This window comes from Brachyistius frenatus, unplaced genomic scaffold, assembly GCF_029030835.1.
Source record: "Brachyistius frenatus isolate BFR_SWC_R1_liver_20210118 unplaced genomic scaffold, ASM2903083v1 Contig_162, whole genome shotgun sequence".
Taxonomy (NCBI): Eukaryota; Metazoa; Chordata; class Actinopteri; family Embiotocidae; genus Brachyistius; species Brachyistius frenatus.
Genome location: NW_027210761.1, coordinates 219,722 through 242,500, shown reverse-complemented (window position 1 = coordinate 242,500; position 22,779 = coordinate 219,722). Strand labels below are relative to the sequence as shown.

The window sequence follows — 22,779 nt, the reverse complement described above, 5'->3', positions numbered from 1 at the left end:
AGAGAGACAGAGACAGAGAGAAAGGCATGCGTGCAAAAAAACAAAACTGGTGACATGAAACACCAGCTGCAGTCATATCTCTGCTTCACGTAAACACACACACACACACACACACACACACACACACACACACACACACACACACACACACACACACACACACACACACACACACACACACACACACACACACACACACACACACCAGAGGTTGCCTTTATTGATCTGTGCAACCCCTACAGCCAATTACATGCAGGGAGGCCTCCATCATCATCACCTCCATCCCTCTACCTGCTGCATGAATCCCACAGGACTCCATCTCTGCAGGCTGTGTGTGTGTGTGTGTGTGTGTGTGTGTGTGTGTGTGTGTGTGTGTGTGTGTGTGTGTGTGTGTGTGTGTGTGTGTGTGTGTGTGTGTGTGTGTGTCTGTAAAACCTCAGTGATATTATGCAAGGTGCCACCGGAGAGGGAGGGGTGTGAAATCAAGACTGAGGCAGGACTCCCCTCCTGCCGCTTCGTACCAGATGGTCAAACGTACATCTCCCTCCGGCCTTATGTCGGACCTTCACTACTTCTCCTCTCTGCAGCTGACATAAACAAGGCTGTTCATAATCCAGACCTTTTTTTTGTTTTGTTTTATGTGTTATAGCTCACAGACTAAATCGTCCCGCTTATAGTCTCCTCCACCATTTTCCTTTTTTCCACTGCACTGACACGCCCCCTTCCTACTGTAGGCTTCATACAGGACAGGAGAGCACCGATGTGATGTGACGCTGCCCGGGCATAACGGAGAACACAGGGTGGAATTTAGTTTTTTTTTTTTTAAATGGCATCATGATGATTGAAGTAGGAGATTTCTGTTTTGTTAAGCAAATCAGCCTATTTATCTTTGTAATTTCATGTATGGCTACAGCTCCTTGTTGATTACTTCTGATTCACTGTTTAGTTGTTGAGTGTACAGAGTAAAAGAAAACATTGAAAAATCACAATTTTTCAATCTTTTGTTTGAGATTGTCAAGAGCCAGGAAATATATTCAATTCCCAAACAAAGAAGACCAGTTTTATACCGTCGAATGTCGAAAATTGTGTCATATAGGAAGCTGCCGATTTGGGATCGACATCTCTGATTTGCTTACTTTCTAATATTATCAACCTAAAAATCACAAAGACTGATTTATGGCAGAGAAAAGTGGCACATTTAAGAGTCTGGAGCCAGCAAACGTGAAATAATTCAGTAGTTTCCGACTTGTGCCAGCAGGGTCACGAAGGGAAAATACTTCATTTCAGTTTATGGGCTTCGTATGGACGTAAATTATCATCAATTCAAGCAAAATAACATTTTTCTTTTCAATTTTTAGAAGCCTGATGAGGTAAAAAAAAAAACAACAAAAAAAACACTTACATTTCACAAAACAACTGAAATTAGAGTGTGAAGTTGACATGATGTTGTTGTGACAAACAAATACACTGTGTATATTTTTGTATATCTCGTTAGCTCAGATTTGTTTTGGGGTTTTGCGCCTGCTGTTTGGGAACAAATGGACTCATCCCTTCGTTATGTCAGCAGTATTTCCAGGAAACTGAAATTGCCCCTCTTTTCTTTGCAAAAAAAAAAAAAAATGCTGATCTGGCACTTCCATCCTTCTGGCCCGAGAGCGTGTTGTGTTGTCATTTTCTCTCCCCGTGGATTATTTTGAATCATTGGTGACGGAAACAAACCGAGAGACGGAAACAGAGATGTCTCGCGTCGATGGTGTTTTAACGGTGACATCGTGCAGATGGCTGAATATCGATCGGTGCGCGTAAGCGGCGGCCGGTGGCGGCACACGATCGCGTTATTTCCCGGTAACAGCTCGCGTCTCACCTCGTCTCCCTCGTTAACCCCCGTTCGCACTTTTCTGTCCTTTGATCGCCCGTCTTTCACTCGTTTTAATTCACGCTCTTACTCTCTCTTCGTCCGTCCGGTCACGCTGAGTCGTGAGTTCCAGAGTTGCCGCCAAGCCCGTCCAGTTAGTGTGTGTTTTTACAGGCATGCTTGTCTGTGAGTGTTTATTAATGTGTGTGTGTGTGTGTGTGTGTGTGTGTGTGTGTGTGTGTGTGTGTGTGTGTGCGAGCTCCGTCTCGCCGTTCATTTCTCTACTCGGTCGGTCGGTGAGTCACTCACCACCTGTGGTTCGAGGGGAGGCCTCGCTCATTCGTCCTCACGTTCACCTTCCTGTTCACGCTTTGAACATCTAACACGACAAGCGTGCGTTAGATGCGGTCATTTCAACAAATATCGCGACTTACCTCCTTCTGCTTACGTGCGACGGTGTAATTACCGATATCGGATTTTAGGCGAATTCAAGTCAGAGTGTGAATGCGCGGGTCTCCGTACGCTCCGGCAGCTTTGACCTTCACATGTGCCGAAACTACCGCGGCTGCAAAGAAAGAGGCTTTAACGCCCACCAACCGTGCTTTATTAACCACACTGGTCACCGATTGCTCCGCCCCCTTTTCAGAGGGGCTACGGTCACTTTAATGCGACCAGGGTTTAATCAGAAAATAGAATAAGTGGACTATAACTTTAAGGTACCTCATTCAATCGCATGAACTGTCACCAAAGTCTAACGCTGCCCTGCTAAGCTAGGCTAGTTAGCTTATAGCAGTACTCATTTTAATGGTGTTACTTTTTTTTTTTTTTTTCCCTTTACGATAAAAATTAGCGATAACATTTGAAAACAAACTCAATTACGAAGATTTTAGAGCATCGACATTCATTTTACTAAGTCAAGAAACAGGAAAAGGTTTCTTTCCAGCTAACTAGCCAGCAGTCGGCTGTTTTTGGTTTTGTTTTAAATGCTGTTATGCTTTTTATTCCTTTTTATATTATTTTTTCCGACTGTGTTTTGTCTCCGTCGAGTTGTTACGTCCCGACTTTGTCAGAATATCGGGGTCGAAGATTGTTGGATAAACCAGATGTGTTGTCAGCTCGGGAGGCTTCAAGTGTTTTGAGAGGAGGATCAAGTTCTCCCTCTTCTGTTTTACATTACTGTTGTTTCACACACACACACACACACACACACACACACACACACACACACACACACACACACACACACACACACACACACACACACACACACACACACACACACACACACACACACACACACACACACACACACACACACACACACACACACACACACACACACACACACACACACACACACACACACACACACACACACACACACACACACACACACACACACACTCACACACACACACACACACACACACACACACACACACACACACACACACACACACACACACACACACACACACACACACTCACACACACACACACACACACACACACACACACACACACACACACACACACACACACACACACACACACACACACACACACACACACACACACACACACACACACACACACACACACACACACACACACACACACTCACACACACTCACACACACACACACACACACACACACACACACACACACACACACACACACACACACACACACACACACACACACACACACACACACACACACACACACACACACACACACACACACACACACACACACACACACACACACACACACACACACACACACACACACACACACACACACACACACACACACACACACACACACACACACACACACACACACACACACACACACACACACACACACACACACACACACACACACTCACACACACACACACACACACACACACACACACACACACACACACACACACACACACACACACACACACACACACACACACACACACACACACACACACACACACACACACACACACACACACACACACACACACACACACACACACACACACACACACACACACACACACACACACACACACACACACACACACACACACACACACACACACACACACACACACACACACACACACACACACACACACACACACACACACACACACACACACACACACACACACACTCACACACACACACACACACACACACACACACACACACACACACACACACACACACACACACACACACACACACACACACACACACACACACACACACACGCTGAGCTGTGGGAACCGACCGTGTCCATGTAAATCCGGCCGTGAAGCGTCTCTGTGCGGTCTGATTGACAGGAAGAGGCCGGAGCCAAGACCCCATCTTGGATATACGTCTTATATACGTCAACTAGAAGTCTGAATATCACTCGGTTGACATCAGAGTTTAAAGCCGGTTTGGAGGATTTAGTGCCATCTTGCGTTTTCCGAGCGTGTACGAGAATGTGAAATCTCCGTCTGCTCCGGTGTTTTAGTTTGTTCTACTGTGGAAACATGGCAGCCGTCACAGAAGACGACCCGCTGCCTTCAAAAAGGCTCTTCATCTAACGCTGCCTTCAAAATGGGTCTCGTAAGCTCGTCTTTAACGACGGCGTGCCGAGTCGTAAATGACCGTCGCTAAGCGACAGCGACGCGGACGCCATCTGCAGAAGAACAATTTATCAACGCTGGCAGGTGAGTGACGTGAGAAAAATGCGTGAATGGCAGATGGAGGAGATGATGCTGCAACACTTTTCCTCAATTATTAACTTTCAAAGAAGTCAATTGATTTACTGTCAGATTTACAAATCGGGAGCTTTCAGAAAATGACGAGGTCGGAGGTCGGAGGTCGGAGGTCACCACAACGGGGCAGCTTTCAAATGGACTCTTCTCGTAAACGCGACGCCACGAGAAGGAAGCTAAAGGGAATAAAAACACAACAGATTTTAGTTTCAGGTGGTGAACCCGCTCGTAGTTCCTTTTCCTTCAGAGGTCTCGTTTCTGCCTCGGCGGAGCTGTGACGACACGGCGCCGCTTTCAAGCTTCCATTCTTGCCTCTATTTATAAAACCGCTCACAGCGGCCGCACTGACTCACAGTCGGCGAAGCAGCCGGGAGAACCGACTCGCAGTTATACACCAGAGGGGAACCGCGGGGGATTCTGGGAAGGCTTCAACCCCTCTTCCTCGCTGCGTTGCCCGGGCGACGGCGGGATTCAGGAAGTGGGGCTTTGCCAGCGGTCTCGCCGGGGGCCAGCAGCAGCAGCAGGAGGAGGAGCAGGAGGAGGAGCAGGAGGAGGAGGAGGAGGATTTTTTTTTTTTGGGCAGCAGCAGGGCAGATGGAAATCCCAGCCGTTGTGTTGGACTCACACATCGTCCGCTGAAACGTTCCCACTCTGTGACCACCGCTCAGTTTAATCCGCATCGAGGGGAATATTATCAGATCTGCTGCGAGGAAGTCAGCCAGCAGGAAGTTGGTCAGTCGGTGAAAGCCTGAAACACTTTAAACGGGTTGCTCGCTGAGAGAAGGGTTTCTCAGACATTGCACTGCATGAAATTGAACACAAACTGGATTACTGTCTCGTGGATGTGGGAAGCAATCGAATACCATGAACTTCTACGTTCATTTAAAATGAATCTAATGTTTACCTCAGAATACCGGAGCAAAAAAAAAACTGTTGCGGATGTTTACTCTCTCATGAATGGACATCCTCAATCCGGTATCACGGCAAAGCGTGAAATAGACACGCTTTGGGCTGTCTACGCGTGAAAGTTACACGTTTTGTTGGCTTGGAATTTACACGAATCTAAATGTCTCTCCAGCCGTGAAAAGTTACACGTTTTGAAAGCGTGAAACTTAAATGTCATGTGATGTGGGATCATGTGACCGAAGTCCCTGCAACAGAGGTTGTGAGACCAAGTGCAAAGGCCATTTCTTGGCGGTATAAAGAGGAAGAAGGGGCGGCCAGGTGTCAGGTGGCTTTAGTCACAGGCCGCCATGCGGGACGGTGAGGTTCAAAACCAGGAGGTGACCACATCTTTCTTAAGTTGTTGTTTTTATTTAGTGACCCTAACCTTGTGTTTTTGCTAAAAAAAAAAAAAAAAAAAAAAAAGTCATTTTCCTGTAAATCACACGGCTTAAAGCCCGCGATAGTTTTCATTTTTGTCCATGGTAGGAAAACGTGTAACTTTCACGCCCAGACAGGCCAAAGCGTGGCTATCCCACGTTCTGCTGTCGTGGACAAGCGGGTCTTCATTTCCCGTTCTGCCGCGACGCCGGTCCGCCATCCTCTGAAGACATTTTCCCAGCTGACTGTCAGATTGTTAAGGTAGATGTCTGGCTGGACGACACACAGAAGAAAGTAGAGGATGGAGACGGATTCAAACTCATGAACTGCAGGAATGCCCCGCGCTGCTGAAATATAAGAACCGATAACAGGCAATTCATTGCCGAGGTTAGAGCTATTGATTTATTGATGCTGTGATGGACAGGTCAGAGTATCAGGTCTCCAGAGTCACACACACACACACACACACACACACACACACACACACACACACACACACACACACACACACACACACACACACACACACACACACACACACACACTTCCTTCTTGTGTGTATGTAAGTGCTTTCATTTTATAGACGGGTCGAAGTGTGGCGACGGATGGATGAGCAGCAGCTCCAGAGAAAGTTTAGAGACGAAGACAGAGGAGAAAGTTCCCTCCTGTCTTCCCGGCATATTGACTCGTCTTTAAAAATAGAAACAGCAGACGAGCTTTGAAACTTCATCTCTCCCCCCCGTCTCGGCTGCTTCCCTTCCTTTTTATTAGCTCGGTCTGATGAACGCGTCCGATGAGACATTTCGTCTTCCTCCGTGTCCACACGGCCAATTCAGACTCTGTCTCCTCAGGTCACGTTGAGCGTGTTTTCGTGATCTCCGGGTTTGTTTCGACGCTGTAAATGTAGCTTGACGCACAAAGACGTGACACCTCAGCTCGTTTCCGCTCGGTGAAACGGTTCAGTGTGAGGGACAGAAGTGCTGAGCAGTCCCGCAGTGAAGAGGAACAGCTGGTCAAACGTCGTCCAGCGGCCTCCAACCAGTCGATCAACATTTACCCGGTAAATCAAGACGCTCTTCACCGTCTGAACTCCATTTATTGTCAGATTTATACTCCACACCTAAAAATAAATACATTAAAAAAAAGCCTTTTAGTTTCTTGATCAAGTCGCAAAAAAACTCGACATTTTATGTTTTTAAAACAACAACAACAACAACAACAACAATGCAAAACAACAAAATAATGCAGTGAAATGGAACATGTTTATTATTTAAGAAGACATTCGTACTGTGTATACGGGAAGTTATGGGCCGCTGAATAACTCTGATCTTAATGCTGAGCGAACGATGCCGGCTGTGTTTGTTTGACCTGCCTCTTTTCCGGATGACTTCAGTTTTGCATCTTTAAGTTGCTTCATGCGTCGTCGGTCCTGCGAGTCGACCTCGGTCGTCTTCAGAGTCTTCTCTTCTTCTTTCATCTTTTCCTCAGAGCGGTCATTTTCCTCCTCGGACCAGCCGCCGCTGTCGGTCCGCAGCCTCCTCTCAACTATCGTCCAGACGCCCGTGATTAGTTTCAAACCCAGTTGTTGTAGTTCTTCTTCCTCCTTCTCCTCTTCCTCATTGCTGCGTGACAACCGATGTTACGTTGGGACTTTGCATCATTCATGAATTATAGCAATGAATTATACAGCGTCCCCACTTTGTCTAAAGCTCTTTGTCCTCTCTTTCTCCACATTTCTTCTACTCCCTACTTTTCTGACCTCTTTTCTCCTCCACTGGCCCCCCACCCCCTCTCTCTCCTTCCTCCTCCTCCTCTTCCTCTTTCCTCCCAGCAGCCCTAAAAGTGAGATGGAGTCGTCCGACGATGATACTCTCAGCGAGCGCTCCTGCGTCAGCGAGCCGTCCTTCCGCAGCGAGCGTTCGGGGGGGTCGCTGTCTCCGTGTCCGTCGGGACCCGCGGGGCCGCCGGGAGACACGTTGCCGTGGAACCTGTCCAAGCACGAGAGGAGGAAGAGGAAGAGCCAGGACTCGGTGCTGGACCCGGCCGAGAGGGCGGTGGTTCGTGTCGCAGGTAGGCGAGGCCATAAATCTCGGACTTTCTCTGTCATTACGCGCCGTCGGCGTGCCTTTGAGCAAGGCGCTTCGCTCTGTGACTGTTGAGTGGAGATGCTCGGTGAGAAAAGGCGGAAGACCGGTTGTTCTGGATGTGTGTTGAAGTTTGAATGCGTAGAAGCGGGTTGAGCGCTCTCAATGGAAAATGAAGACGAGCTACACTTAAATTTGAGTTTGAAGGGAAAAAAACCCCCAAAAAACTTGACTTGAAACTTCTTTTACTGTTGAAATAAGATCACAGAAATCCTCTTTTTGTCCAGTGCACCAACCGGTGCTCTGCGGCGTGGAGCTTAACATAAAATAAAAAGTGGTATAAAAAGAGTAGGCGTTGCATCTACAGCTCTAATGCGCACAAACTGACATCAGGCCTTTTGTTACTGAAAATAATTTCTTTGAACAGATAATGCAGCGTGTTCCTGTTAAAAAGTTTTTTTTTCATAGTAAATTATACTCCGTTCTCGTGACATTTTCTCGACGTCTAATCGCGGGGCCTCGTCCTGGCTTTGTCACACTCGGCCTTTCAGCGCTGGGGGAAAAAAAAGCCCCCGCCTCCCGAATTGTCACAGAAATGAGAAGAAAAATCCCGCTTACGACATCTTCTATTTATCCTCGGGGTGAAAACATCGACAGCATTTTATTAAAGGTGATTTCCTGTCCCACTGTCAAGTATTAATCTATTTTTTTTCAGTGGCGGTGGTGAAAGTCAAGCAGAGGTTTCTGTTTAGTTGTCATGTGAAGACGCTGCCGTGCATCAGTAGAGGAGCTTATTCTGGATTTTGTTGACCGCAGAGGTCAAAGGTCAAAGTTAGGAGCCTGTTTATATCCTGGCTTAACACTCCTCCGTCCTGCCGCCTCGTGGCCTCCTCTCCTCCCTTTTTCTCCTCCCGTATCCGTGGTAACGGAAGCTGGAAGCTGAATGTAGGTTACTCAGCTCTCTGGAGGAGCCGGGGCTCCCCTGCTCCAGACGCTGCTAGCACGCTATTAACGTTCCTTTTTTCTTACTGGAGGGGAAGAGAGGACTCCCAGTTTGATAATTGAGGGAAATGATGTACATGCAGTGGGCTCTTATCGTCTGGGCTTTCTTCCTCTCACATCATCTCATAGCTCTGCAGATTTTGAAGGCTATCTGAGGCTTTTTTTTATCACATCAGTGGATGCACGGCTTGGTCTCCGGCCTCCTCAGCGCTCTAACGTTTATTATCTCAGTTTGTATTAATGTGATTTGGTATCTGGATCTGTCTGGTGCTGAGTTCATCGTATTAATGAAAAACCGACACTCATCTGTTTATTTCTGGCAGTTTTTCATTTTTGAAAACAGAATATTTATGCAGTATATTTTCACACGTAAAAAATATTGACGCCGGCTGTTGTGGCCGTGGATCAGTATTCTTTGTTACCGGTGGGAAGTTCTTGTTCTGTACTGGTGGACGGTTGAAGGTCGGGATGTTGAAAAACCTTGATTACAGACGTGGAAACAGCATGCAGGTCAGAACAGGGTGAAGGGCTTCGAATCAGCGACGCAATCAGGGCCACGGTGACGGATGCCTCTGCGCGTGTGTGTGTTTGTATCTTCCACGTTAACGCTCTTACACGTGAAGAAAATTTGTGCTGATGAGATGCGTTTCCGGACTGGAATCATTTCCAGACGTTCGGCGCTGACGAGTCTTTAAGCTTCAAGTCCGCCTTCGCAATTAGTCACATTCAGGAGTTCTTCTGCTGGAATCTTTACGTCCTGTCGACATCTTTCAACGTCTCAGCCGAAACTGTTCCAACGTCTCTTCCACTGAAACCTTCACAAGCCGACGCTTTGAAAGACAGAAACGTCTTTTTTAAAGCAAAAATACGAGAGCGGGTTAGTTTTTGAGGCGTTATACGCGCTTCTTAGAAATCTTACAGACAGATTTTCTGAGTCAATCCATCTGTCGTGGTCGCTGAGGCGAGGAGGTGAATACAGATGATCTCATATAAATGAACTCTCCGCATGTGAGGCTGAATGCTGCCTCTCTTCTTCCCTAAATGTCTCGAAGAAGTGGCAGGTAGTGTGAGAATTATTATTTATAATTATGAATCGGTCAGACAGGGAGGTTTCCTGGCGGCACCTTTTGGTCTGAGTCGGGGAGTCAGACTGTGTTGGGATCATTCGGCTCAGACGGCAGCAGGTAGCGGCCGGGTTGATGTTGGCGCCGCCACAAACCTCCCGGGGTTTTAAACGCAGACGACGCCTCGCTAACAGTCTGCGGTGTGAAATCTCTCCTCCACCTGAGTTTGAGTTATTCATAAATGTTAAGAGCTGAGGAAGATTTAAATAAAGCTGCTGTTGTTTCTGTGACAAAGAGGTTGAAAAGTAGAATTTATAATTTCATATGCTTTCTCCCATTTCTCCTGTACTGATACATGATTAACTAAAACAACTGCTGTCGACTTTGATGGAGGCAAAACAGCCAAAAAACATTTCTTAAAATTCCTAATTTTGAAGGTACGGAAACTTAAAGGGATCTGCATCAAGTCAGAAGTCGTCATAAATCAGTTCTTTTGGTAAACAGACAAAATAATGACATTTTGATATCCTTTTTATTTATACAGACATATTTAATGTGTCGACCCTCTCTGACCCGGCCAGAAAATCTGGCGTCCGTCAGTGAAAGTGACTCTTTTCAGTTTCACGTTTCTGGTAACGTCCAGCATCTCCCGGCCTCGTTCGTTCTGCGCTCACTCAGGCGTAAAGCCCATTGTGATGATCTTACATTTGACATAATCTGTACTATGTGTTTACACTGACCTCAATTTTCATTCAGGCAGAGGCAGGAATGTGGGAAATTAATACATTAGTCTGCCCGTACCAACGGGTCACATCACTTACTGTCCACTTATAATATCCAGAATGACTTCGACTGTGTCACAAGTGTTCTTTTCTGTCGGGAAAACTTACTTTTGTCGGCAAAACAGGAGTGAAAAGTTGCATGGAGAGAGTAAGTAAGAGCAGCAGAAGTAAAGGAGCGAGAGAGGGGAGGGAAACACTGGGAGCTTTGTTAACAGATGAGTTTTGAATTCACACTGGAGAGGATAAAGAGAGACGCTGCTGTCCTGACTGGACTCTGTTATTCAGCCTCTCGGAGCTGCTCTGCTGAGCCTGAATGTCAATGAAAGCCTCCAGCAGCTGCTGCTTTTTCTCTTTATCAGAGATACATTTCTGGTTTCACGATTCAAAGTATGATTTCTAAATTATTTTAGGTGTTCACAAATGTATTTTTCAACACACAAACTGCTGTAAAACCCTTTTAGAAATAGATGCATGAATTAGAATAAATGTCAGTTTTCTACATGAATATTTCAAACTCAAAATGTATTAATCTCATAACATTGGCAAACATTATTCAATGTTAAAATACTCTTTAAATGTCATTCTCACGGATGTGCTGAGAAGCTAGACGTCCAAGTTTCCCACTGGTACTTGAACACAACATGCGGTTGTGCATCGGAGGCTGTTGAAATAGCCTCAAACCTAAACACACAAATATAATCCAGTCCTCTCGAGACAGGTGATGCATGCAGACATGTTAACAATCTGTAAATACATGCTAAAAAACAAACAACTATTTTTTGAAATATATGTGCACATAAAGCTTTTTAAAAGCAAACCATGTCATTATAATAACCAGTGTTTTATCATTGAGACGAATTTCTCTCCATCTATTATGTTGTGTAACTTGTATTTCTCTCTTTACACGCACACAGTAGATTTTTGTTGGTTTAGTCTTTTGCAGATGCAGAAAACGAAGATACTGCAGCATTATAAAAAAAAAAAAAAAAAAAAAATTAGGAATAACTTACACAGCAAAACAAGGAAAAACGTGCAGATCAAAGTGTGTGTGATGCAATATGTGTGTGAGGCTGCAGCAGCGATCATCTTTTCACGTGAACATCAGGACCCCAGACGGTGCCTGCATGTAACTTAGCCGTCCGCCGTCCCGCCTGCTGCTCTCTTCCCTCCTTCCCATTTCTTTTCTCCGCAGGCAGCTGAAAGGAAGCCTCGGCCCAGGGCCCCGTGCGGGCTATTCCCCCGTTGCCATGGTTACGTGGTCTCCTCCTGTTTCCATGGTTATAAAAAGGCAAGGAGACGCAATGGCGGCGGGGGTGAGAGAGACTGACACTGGGTATAAAAGGGGGTCAAAACAAACAGCGAGAGGGAGAGAGTGTCCGAATTTTAATTTGGAGCGAGAGAAAAGAGGAGAGAGTCTGAATGGAGAGAGAGAGAGGAGTGAATGATCGAGTCAGTTTAAAAAAGTAATGAAGAGACGGGAAGAAATAGTTGGAGACGGAGAGGGGGAGGAGGCAGAGAAAGAATGACTTACATAAATGTGAGGGTGAGGGAGGTCATAAAGCAGAAAGAGAACGATTAACAGAAAGAGGGATTAAGAGAAGCAATGAAAACTTAAAGGAGAGACTGGGAAGGAGAAGAAGGAGGAGAATGAAAAGAGACACGCATGGAGGGAAACTGCAGCTGAGGCAGAAAGAGGAAAAACACTCAGTCAGAAAAAGAAAACTAAAGAGAACAAAACTGAATTTAGACTGAAATGCAGAAAGAGGACGAGACAGAAGGAAAAAAGAGACTGAAAGGAAGGGAAGAGACGGTTTGAGTGGAGGAACAGAAACCTTGAGAGGAACAATGAATCCGACAAATAGAACAAACAACAAAGAATCAAACAAAACTTTGAGGATGTACAGTTAAGTTACAGCCTCCATTCAAAGCATGCACTGGATAGAAATGTGGTTGTAGCTTTCCGGTCAGAAAAGTGAGGCCGGTGCCATAAACTGCAATACCACCGATGGCCACTAGAGGTCGGCTCCATAAAGCCTCCAGCTCCATAGACCCATTCGACTTCTCTCATCAAATACAAAGTCAATACATTTTTTTCACGAGTCATTATGGTGTCATTCAGTAAAGTCACTCGTTCTGATGAATGTTTTGGTTGCACATCTAAAAATAATTCCATCGTTAATTAGATGTTAGGATGTTTGGGGGCGTGTCTGTTTGATTGACAGACCTGTGATGGAATCAGATTTCTGCAATAGGGGAGGGGGGGGGCGTAGCGTCCTCAGAGATCTCGTGAGATCCACCGCTTGCTCCTCCCCCAGCTTGTCCAAATATGGTCACTCCCGGCTCCAAACTAGCAAGATGGCGGCGCCCAAAACACCGAAGCTCAAAAAAACCGACGGGTGACGTCACGGTTGATCGAGATCGGTTTGAGGACTTGTTCAAATGACATTTGAATTAAAAAAAAGAAGGTCAGAGGTCAGCGGATCCTCAAGCTCCAATAACACTGCATTTCCCATAATGCAACGTGTCCTTTTAACATTTCTGTAAGATTTTAACGTTGTTTACTTTCATAGTTTGACCCGCTGCTGAACAACTGTATGTTAACGTTGATGCTTTAATGTCGGCGTCTCACTTTAACTTTTATGATTTTATTTTATTCATTCAATCTGCTGCTCTCACCTCATTCAAACCGCAATGCAGGCGTGTGTCATCACATCAATTTGTTGTACAGTGATGGTCTTTAACTTCTGGATGTTTGGAGAGATCTTTGGTTCTGTAACTTGTCGATGTTTCGGGGAGTTCCTTGGAGAGATCTTTGGTTCTGTAACTTGTCGATGTTTCGGGGAGTTCCTTGGAGAGATCTTTGGTTCTGTAACTTGTCGATGTTTCGGGGAGTTTCTTGGAGAGATCTTTGGTTCTGTAACTTGTCGATGTTTCGGGGAGTTCCTTGGAGAGATCTCTGGTTCTGTAACTTGTCGATGTTTCGGGGAGTTCCTTGGAGAGATCTTTGGTTCTGTAACTTGTCGATGTTTCGGGGAGTTTCTCGGAGAGATCTTTGGTTCTGTAACTTGTCGATGTTTCGGGGAGTTTCTTGGAGAGATCTCTGGTTCTGTAACTTGTCGATGTTTCGGGGAGTTCCTTGGAGAGATCTTTGGTTCTGTAACTTGTCGATGTTTCGGGGAGTTCCTTGGAGAGATCTCTGGTTCTGTAACTTGTCGATGTTTCGGGGAGTTCCTTGGAGAGATCTTTGGTTCTGTAACTTGTCGATGTTTCGGGGAGTTCCTTGGAGAGATCTTTGGTTCTGTAACTTGTCGATGTTTCGGGGAGTTCCTTGGAGAGATCTTTGGTTCTGTAACTTGTCGATGTTTCGGGGAGTTCCTTGGAGAGATCTTTGGTTCTGTAACTTGTCGATGTTTCGGGGAGTTTCTTGGAGAGATCTCTGGTTCTGTAACTTGTCGATGTTTCGGGGAGTTTCTTGTTTTCCTGCTGAGGTCTGAGGGCGTCGCGCAGCTCTTGCAGCTGAGGTGTCGGTCACGCCGTCGTGTCGAGGACTGTTTGTCCTTTTGGCTCGTGGAGCACATTCATTGTGCAGCTGGACTCTGCATGCAACACAGACACACAACAACACGCGGATACGTTGCAGACAGAAAACAGTGAGAGTCTGTGTGCGCTCTTTGTTTCTACCAGCCACACACTGACACACACGTTTTACTGCTCTTCTTTACGTTACAGGTTCATATGTGTACTAGTAACTCACAAAATGAGGAGATTCAGAAGGAAAAGAAATCGTTGAAGTGGAAAAACATGAACAAAGAAAGTGAAGTTTGTTTCAGAGCTGTCTGTAATTTCCGTCGTCCACCACTAGAAGGAGATATAAAGGTTTCACACACTGACAGGTGTCGTCCTCTGTTTACAGAGACCACCTGTGTTTCTCTTCTCACCACGTATCTATTGGACTCCATCTTATGAAGTCTTATGATTCATGTTAATATAAAGTCAAATGTGTTTTTTATTCTGGCTGGTTGTGCAACAGACCGACGATGAAATGTCAGTGAGAGCTTGAGGCCATGCAGGGTCACCTCAGCCTGTGTGTGTGTGTGTGTGTGTGTGTGTGTGTGTGTGTGTGTGTGTGTGTGTGTGTGTGTGTGTGTGTGTGTGTGTGTGTGTGTGTGTGTGTGTGTGTGTGTGTGTGTGTGTGTGTGTGTGTCAGGAGGTTGCAGAAGGACACCACCCACATCTGCTCTCATTGTTTTTCTTTTAGTTTGAACATTATAGATTCCCCCCCCTCCCTGACGGTGTGTGTGTGTGTGTGTGTGTGTGTGTGTGTGTGTGTGTGTGTGTGTGCGTGTGTGTGTGTGTGTGTGTGGCAGATTTGCGTCCTCGAGGTGTCCGTTTGTGTTTCCGTGTGTGTGTGCGGTTGATGTGACGCGTGTTGGTTGCGTAATAACGAGGACGATTGGGACATTAAAATAATGAAAGTCAGGATGAGAATCTCTGCAGAGTCGTTCAGACTCTGATGTTTAATTGATGATGATTTCTCGGTGAAATTAGTGCAAACAAACCAAACCATTAGCGAAGGCGTCTGGTGCTTTTATAATGAAACAACATTTCCTTTAACGGTCTTATTTTCTGGCTGAGAACAACCTCTGGAAGTTAAAGCTTCTGATGATGAGAAACACATTTTTCCCTTCGACCTGTGGCTCGTTGATCCATCTGCTGTCTCGTGAAACTTTCTGTTTCATGATGCAAAGCAATGTGTCACATCGCTGCAGCGTAGCGGCTGCGAGCTTGTTGATGATGGCCTTGCTTTCTTTCTTTTTTTTATTTTTATTTTTTATTGATGTGTTAAGATTAAAGGAAAGAAGGGGAAGAAGATTTCTGCTCAGTCCTTGAAGCTATATGTGCTGACACTTTATTTCATCTTTTTCCTTTATCATGTTACATCCTGCTGTGTGTTTGTGTTTGTTTGCGTGTGTGTGGATGCTTGAAATGATGATTTACAGCAGCAGTGACCCACAAACACAAAAACACTGTCAGGATTATACACTCCTTCAAACAACCATGAATATCAACAGAGGCTTCTTGTTTACTTAGAAAAAGTTGAAAGGTGGATGGAGACAGAAATTCAAACATGCCGAGTTTGCGTAAAAAGACCTGAACACTTTTTGGCCAAAGGAAAGTTGCTTGTGTCCACTGGGTTCAGGTTAAGAGACAAGACCAGACAATATCTGCATGTAAGACAGAAAAGTGTTACTTGAAAAGTTTCTTTACCAGCCAACATTTGTATTATTTAATAAACCTGCAATTTGTCAAGTCAACTCTATTTATAGACTGAATGTGCTTCATGCAACATGGAAAAAATTAATAATTAAAATACAAATATGTAAGAGAACGGTATCACATGAACAAAAAAGATGAGATAAAAAACACAAAATATGAAGATCTTATTATTATTATTATTAAATCAGTGGCCTGTGGTTCCCCCTCACCCTTTAAAAAATAAATAAATTGATGTTGCCTTTTTTTAACCGGGTTGGTCCCATTACAATTAAAAGATGTATTTTACAACAAAGATCTAACAATAAGCATCGAAGCACAAATATTAAAATAACAGTAGGAATAATGAGAGAAAACCGAGTTTCAACGATTAAAATGAAAGCAAATAGATTTGACATAAAAAAAAAATCAGATCGGATAAAACATTTAATCACAGACAGCCTGGATTTAATAGATTTCAATATCATTTTAAACTCAGTCAAGGTGACTGTGTTGGAGTTTAAGCTTCAAAAGCTGTTAACCAGCTCACTTCTGAATTTAGAATCAACAAAATGCCAAAAGCTCTTCAGAACAGAGATGAAAACGTGCTTAAAAACATCACTATTTGATGATATAGACGGATTTTACGTACGAAGTTGAGTTGTGTTAGAAGCAGGAGTTTAATCCTCAACACAGACAGTCAGTGCAGTGATATTTGAAAGTAATCTTTCCCCCGTGGAGCCGTTCATGCATTTTTTTTTATTTCTACTTCGACCCGGTGTATCGACTCCAGCCCGACGTCTGAAATCCACATCTGCCTCGACCCGTTGACTCTTCCTGCCCTTCTGGCTCCGCAGACTATATTTTCCAGCCAGAGAAAATGGAGGATATTCCTGCATATAGCTGCACGGACGTGACTCTGTGCTTCACTTATAGGTTATCTTTATGTGTCTCTATGGGATTAAATGACATAATCTCAATGAGTATGCTTAATGGGTTTCGACCTCAGGACGGCCCCCCCCCCCCCCCCCCCGCTGAGATTACCCACGGATGGCTGGTTTCACTCAGCGGGACGCCGCAGACCGAGAGACAGAATCACCTGACACCACCACAGAATCACCACCGAAGCGTGGACGGCTTTTCAGATCAGATCGAACTCACCGTCTGATCTGTATCTGAGCACCTGATATAGGGTCTGACCTTTGAACTCGTGGTTCCGCTGATGTCGAATCTTTGTCGAAGCTCTGCAGGACCGTTAACGAAGCTCTCGCTCGGGTTTGAATGACTTGGGTTGAGCTCTTCTGCAGAGTCAGTCGGCACACAGACACGGTGTCGGGCTAATTCCAATTGTAAGGAAATCTAATTTGAGTATTATGTGGAATTTATTGAAAATTATAAAAAAAAATATATATAGAATGTGTTTATTTATTTGCACTTTGAGTGAGAAGGAAACTTGACTGAACAGATAATTGATTGCATTTGACCAAGTTATTTGACAATTTTGTTGTTGTTGAAAAGTCTATTGTAACTGGTTTTAATGCACATGTCATCAGTGACAATGATTATTCAACATGGTCACATGCTTTGTGACGGTAAGAATTCATCCATGGGTGGTGGACTGGAGGGGCTCAAGGCGTAGTAAAGACACAGAATGACCACAGAAAGACACCATTTGACCAAAACAAGATGCAAATGACTTCAAAGGGGCTAAAATTGACGACAAAGAGACGCTAAACTAACAAAAAGAGACAAAATGACCAACAAGAGGTGCAAAATTGACTACAAATGTTTGCGAAATATGAAGATGCAAAACGACCACAAAAAGTTGCGAAACCGCCAAAAAGAGAAGAAAACACCTTCAAATAGTCAAATAAACAAAGAGTTTCAAAACAAAAACATCCCAACAACTACAATAATACACAAAATGACATGTTGTATGTAGTTTGGGGACTTTTACGTACCTGTGCTCGGAGGCCTTTTACCTCATGAACCATCCATGTGCTTAAAGGAACCCAAAAATGGGGAGACCAGCTCGACAAATTAAACCAACATGCTGCCGTGTTTTACCTCCAAACACTTCATGTAGTCGGTTGTTGTTTTTTTAACAAGTTTATTGTCTGACGGTAGAAAATAAAAGACGTCGTCTGGCCAAGATCTAGTCGTGCTCTCCATGTGGGGGCGCTCGAGCTCCACTTTCCTGCCGGCGGCCATAAAAGCTGAGCGCTACGAGCTCTTCTCCACCCGCTCCTGGGACACACACACACACACACACACACACACACACACACACACACACACACACAACACACACACACACACACACACACACACACACACACACAAATAAAAAAAAATTCCTGTGGCGGAGGTTCCTGTCGTGGCCGGTAGAGAGGGATGGAAGACAGCCACTGCAGGAAGCACCGAGAAACCTGAGGCAGAAAAGAGGGAGAGACGCGCACACACGCGTTCACACACACGCACGCACACGCACGCACGCACACGCACAACCAGTCACCGCAAAGCCTCGGATAGAAGCGGCCATTACGGCTGGGAGAGCATGCTGGGAGCTCGGCCGGCTCGCCTCGGATCCACAGGACGCCGACGCTGCAGCCGGGGATAGGAAGCCCGGGTCGGTTTCGCTTGGAGCTCCGCCGATATTTTTTTTTTTTTTTTTTTTTTTTTAAACGGGGGAGAGGAGGGTGGGGGTGGTGGTGGTGGACGGAAACGGAGACACTGCCCCTCTGTACGGACTGTCATCTGCGGTGTGTTGGATATATATACTCCCTCCCACCCTCACAACACTCAGGAGGTGCATAAAGCAGCCGGCGGCCGACTGGAAGCTGATATCCAAGGAGGGGGACCGGCCGGAGACGACTCACCGGGCGATGCGAGTGTGTGGCCGCGCTCCCGCACCCACCTCGACCATGGATAGATAACATTTATGTAACCTTCACTCAAGTCGACACGTCCTACATTTTCATAAACACGCGCTTCTTTTTTTGTTGTCCTTTTTTGGTTTTGTTGTCCCCCCCCCCTCCCCTATATTCTCTGAAGTCAGGATTATCTAACCGCGCCTGGAAGTGAGCTGCCGGGGTTTTTTCTGCTGTTTTCTTTTTTTTTTTTTTTGTGTGTGTGGTGGTTTTTATTTTTTTGAAGTGTACGTCAATGCATCAAATTCACTAGTTTTCCACACGGGCTTGTTTGTTGAGTCGGGACGCCGGGAACCAGAGCCGTAGCGGACCGGGTCACTGCGGTAGTTTGCAGTCCCCCCCCCCCCCCAACCCCACCTCACCTCACCCCCATCACAACGTCTTCACCATGGCTGGGTTCATACCGGGTCTGCTGCCGACCAACCATTCCCAGGAGAAGGAGTTCGCCCAGGCGTATGAGGATGTTCTGGAGAGATATAAAGGTAAAAAAAAGTAAAGACTTATTTAACTTTCTGAGGCTGCTTCCTGTCCAAGTCTGGGAGTGTTTTTTTTTTTTTTTTTTTTGTCAGGAGGATGAAAGGTAAAACACACATTGTGTCTAAAGTAGATCTGCGGGCTGTCATCCAGCTCGGTCTGCCAGGTTTTATAATCTGGTTCTCTTCATTGTTGATGTTTTCTGGAGTGCTTCTCTCTCCGTCACATTGTTTGGGCTCCATCTGTATTTGGGGCAAATTGCATGCCCCGACTCCCTTGTAATCACTTTTGTGCTTTTGAAGACACCAGAGGAAGCTTTTTTTTTTTTTTTTCTGAAGTCTCCCCTCCTCCTCTTCATCCTCCTCTTCCTCCTCCTTCATGCCTGCCAGCTGAGAGGAATGTTCCCCACATGGCCTCATGTTTGGCCTTGTGGTCACTGTTTGTCCTGTAAATATCAAAGCTCTGCCAGTCAGTGGGAAAAGGTTGACTTTACAAAAAAAACCACTTAAACTGCTTATTTGTGTCATGCAAAATCTCTTTCTGTCTGTGAGTGTCTGGTATTGTTACCCCCCCCCCCCCACACACACACACACACACACACACACACACACACACACCAACCCCCCTGCAGCAGTGGCATTACCACCAGCATTGTATAATCCCACTGACAGGGGTGCTTTAAAAATGAATGCCTCCACTGAAATTGTGGCTTTTTTTTTTTTTTTTTTTTTTTTTTTTGGGGGGGGGGGGTTTGAAGAGTGTGTGTGAGTGTGAGAGGTGGGGGGGGGGGTTGCTGACAGCCAATAGACTCGGGTCACATCTGTGATGCTGGCGCTGATGAAAAGGAGGTGGAATTTTAATTATTGATCATTATAATGAAACTAAACTCCTTTGGGTTCGGGGCTCAGTGTTGTCGTGTGTGTGTGTGTGTGTGTGTGTGTGTGTGTGTGTGTGTGTGTGTGTGTGTGTGTGTGTGTGTGTCTCAGTGCAGCCACATGAGGAGTTTCATATCAGCAGTTCTTGGATCCTCCAACATCCACTATCTGTACTACGACCCCGTGTATGAAGGCTTTTGGGAGGTGCGTTCACTGACTGACTGTCTGTCTGCTGAACTCTTGTGATTTTCAGGCCCTGAATGAAGCATATAGTGGAACCATGTGGACTTTTAACAGCATCAGCCTTATCTGGAATTCATATCTGAGCCACCATGTGCAGATGTCTCCTCTTTTATAATACATCAATCAAGTCTTTCTGGCCCAAATATAGGTCAGTTTATGCTGCTGCAGTGCTGGTAGTTTCAGCCATGTGAAGATATAAATAACAGGAAAATGTGTTAAATGAAGTTTGTGATATCTTCCTTTTGAATTTTTTATCTTCATGCTGCTTTGATAGATTTTTTTTTTAAGTACTCATGAGTCAGGTTGGGTAAAACGGATGCTGTTATGTCGGGATCAGACAACACAAACTCAGCCTGATTCTGACACAGTTTAGTCATGTAGATGAATTTCTAGTGTTGAATATGAACACGGTGAAGGACGAACGGGTCTTGTAATGCGACATAATTGAAGAACAGCGACGCTGCGTTTGTTTTTACCTGCTTAGTTTGACGTTTCCTCTGCAGCCATGATCGACAGCTTCTTGACCGCAAAAGCAACAAGAATTTATGTTACTTTTAATAAACTAATCTTACAGTTGCCATCATAAAAGACGAATATATCGTGTAATCTGATCGCAGGTCTGTATTTTATTGAAACACATTTGAAAGGTGTTAAACTTGGTCAGGAGGCAGTAGGACGTCCATTTAATCTTCGTGTCCTTTCAGCAGTTCGCTTTCGATTAAATTCAACTTCATTGTCATCGTGCTAAGTGCAGGTAAAAAGCCAACTAAATGCTTCTTCATGCAGAGAGAACCTCGGTCCATTTGTCCGCCTGTAATGACTGATCGTCCTCCACTGAAGCGTTTCCTGTTGATTGCAGCCGCTGCTCAGTTTTTTTTTTTTATCTGCGAGCAGGACGGCTTTACTTTAATGCGCAAATAAAAGCATCGGCGGTGCTCCTTTGCATGTGGGAGGTGGTTAAAGGAAGGGAGTGGGAGCACATTGATTTAAGTGGAGCTGGACACGAGTCTCTGGGGCCTTTTGAAATCAGAAATGTCAATGCAGAGCAGTCCGAAAGTCCCAAACACATCATACGTCAGTGCTCGCCGAGTCTTCTGTTATTGATCACCGCACAGCAACCGCTCGGCCCGTTAACTGGCAATCGTTGTACAGGGAACTGTTGTGGTAATATTTCTGCTGGATGCTGTTTTATTAGCGCGCATTTTATTTTATTTATTCATTTGTTTTGACCGTGACGTTGTGAAATCGGGTTATTTATACAGAACATACGTGTCCAGCAAAACATCAGACACAATTAAAACAAATCGGGTCGATTTGAAACGGTTAAAATCAGCAATTAAAACAAATTCGGCAATAAAATAAATAAATAAATAAATAAAAAAGTTATGCCAACACAACACACCAGGATAAACAGGGGATGTAATTTATTCTAAACAGTTGTTTTATTAAAATGGCTCCTAATATGGAAATTCCAGTGAAAAATAAATATGTTTTAAATCATAATTTAAATAATGTTGGTGAAGTCGACTTGCTGCTCGTTGATCAACAGAACAATGACGGTAAACGGTCCAGATTAATCCTGATAATCTTCATCCTCTGTCTCCGGCCTGTTCTTAAACCAGCAAACTAAAATTAGATTAGAATCGACTCAACACAATCACCACATGCAGACAGTACACATACGGATCAATACTCAAAACCAGAGCGACGCACAGCCGCCGATCAAACACTGCAACTCTGCCGTGATTAAGTGACAACACCACATACAAAAAAAACCAACAGATCAATGAAGAACACACGGCAGGAAGTTCACAGGAAGTTAACAGGAAGTGCAGGACTGACCGGATCTCTTGAGCTCTACTGTCTCTGCACACACACACACATACTGTAAATATATGTGGTGTGTATTGACTTTAAAAATGCAGTTTGTTGAATGACTGAATGGTTTTAACTTTTTGTAAACTCTTGTGACTCTTGGATATCGCAGCACTGATTTGTCTCCAGCCAGTGAGTAATCTCGTGATCACTTACTAAGCGGAGCAAGGCGAGTTTATTTATAGCAGCTTTCACACACGGCGTTCACCCAAAGTGCTTTACAAGGAGGGAATACATACAAAAC

The 22,779-nt window shown here is 44.9% G+C and overlaps 1 protein-coding gene across 12 annotated transcripts in view; it reads left to right on the top strand.

Moving 5' to 3' along the window:
• The window catches only part of macf1a (microtubule actin crosslinking factor 1a), a 230,337-nt gene that overhangs the window by 880 nt on the left and 206,678 nt on the right, over positions 1 to 22,779 (top strand). For 10 of the 12 annotated variants that reach the window (XM_069716788.1, XM_069716784.1, XM_069716785.1 and 7 more), the window contains exon 2: positions 7,788 to 8,023. In XM_069716788.1, coding sequence (XP_069572889.1) covers positions 7,801 to 8,023 — 223 coding nt within the window. In that variant the 5' untranslated portion in view covers positions 7,788 to 7,800. Of the gene's footprint in view, positions 1 to 7,784; positions 8,024 to 19,175; positions 19,551 to 22,779 lie in introns of those variants that run through there. The other 2 variants (XM_069716777.1, XM_069716780.1) reach the window with 2 other exon arrangements.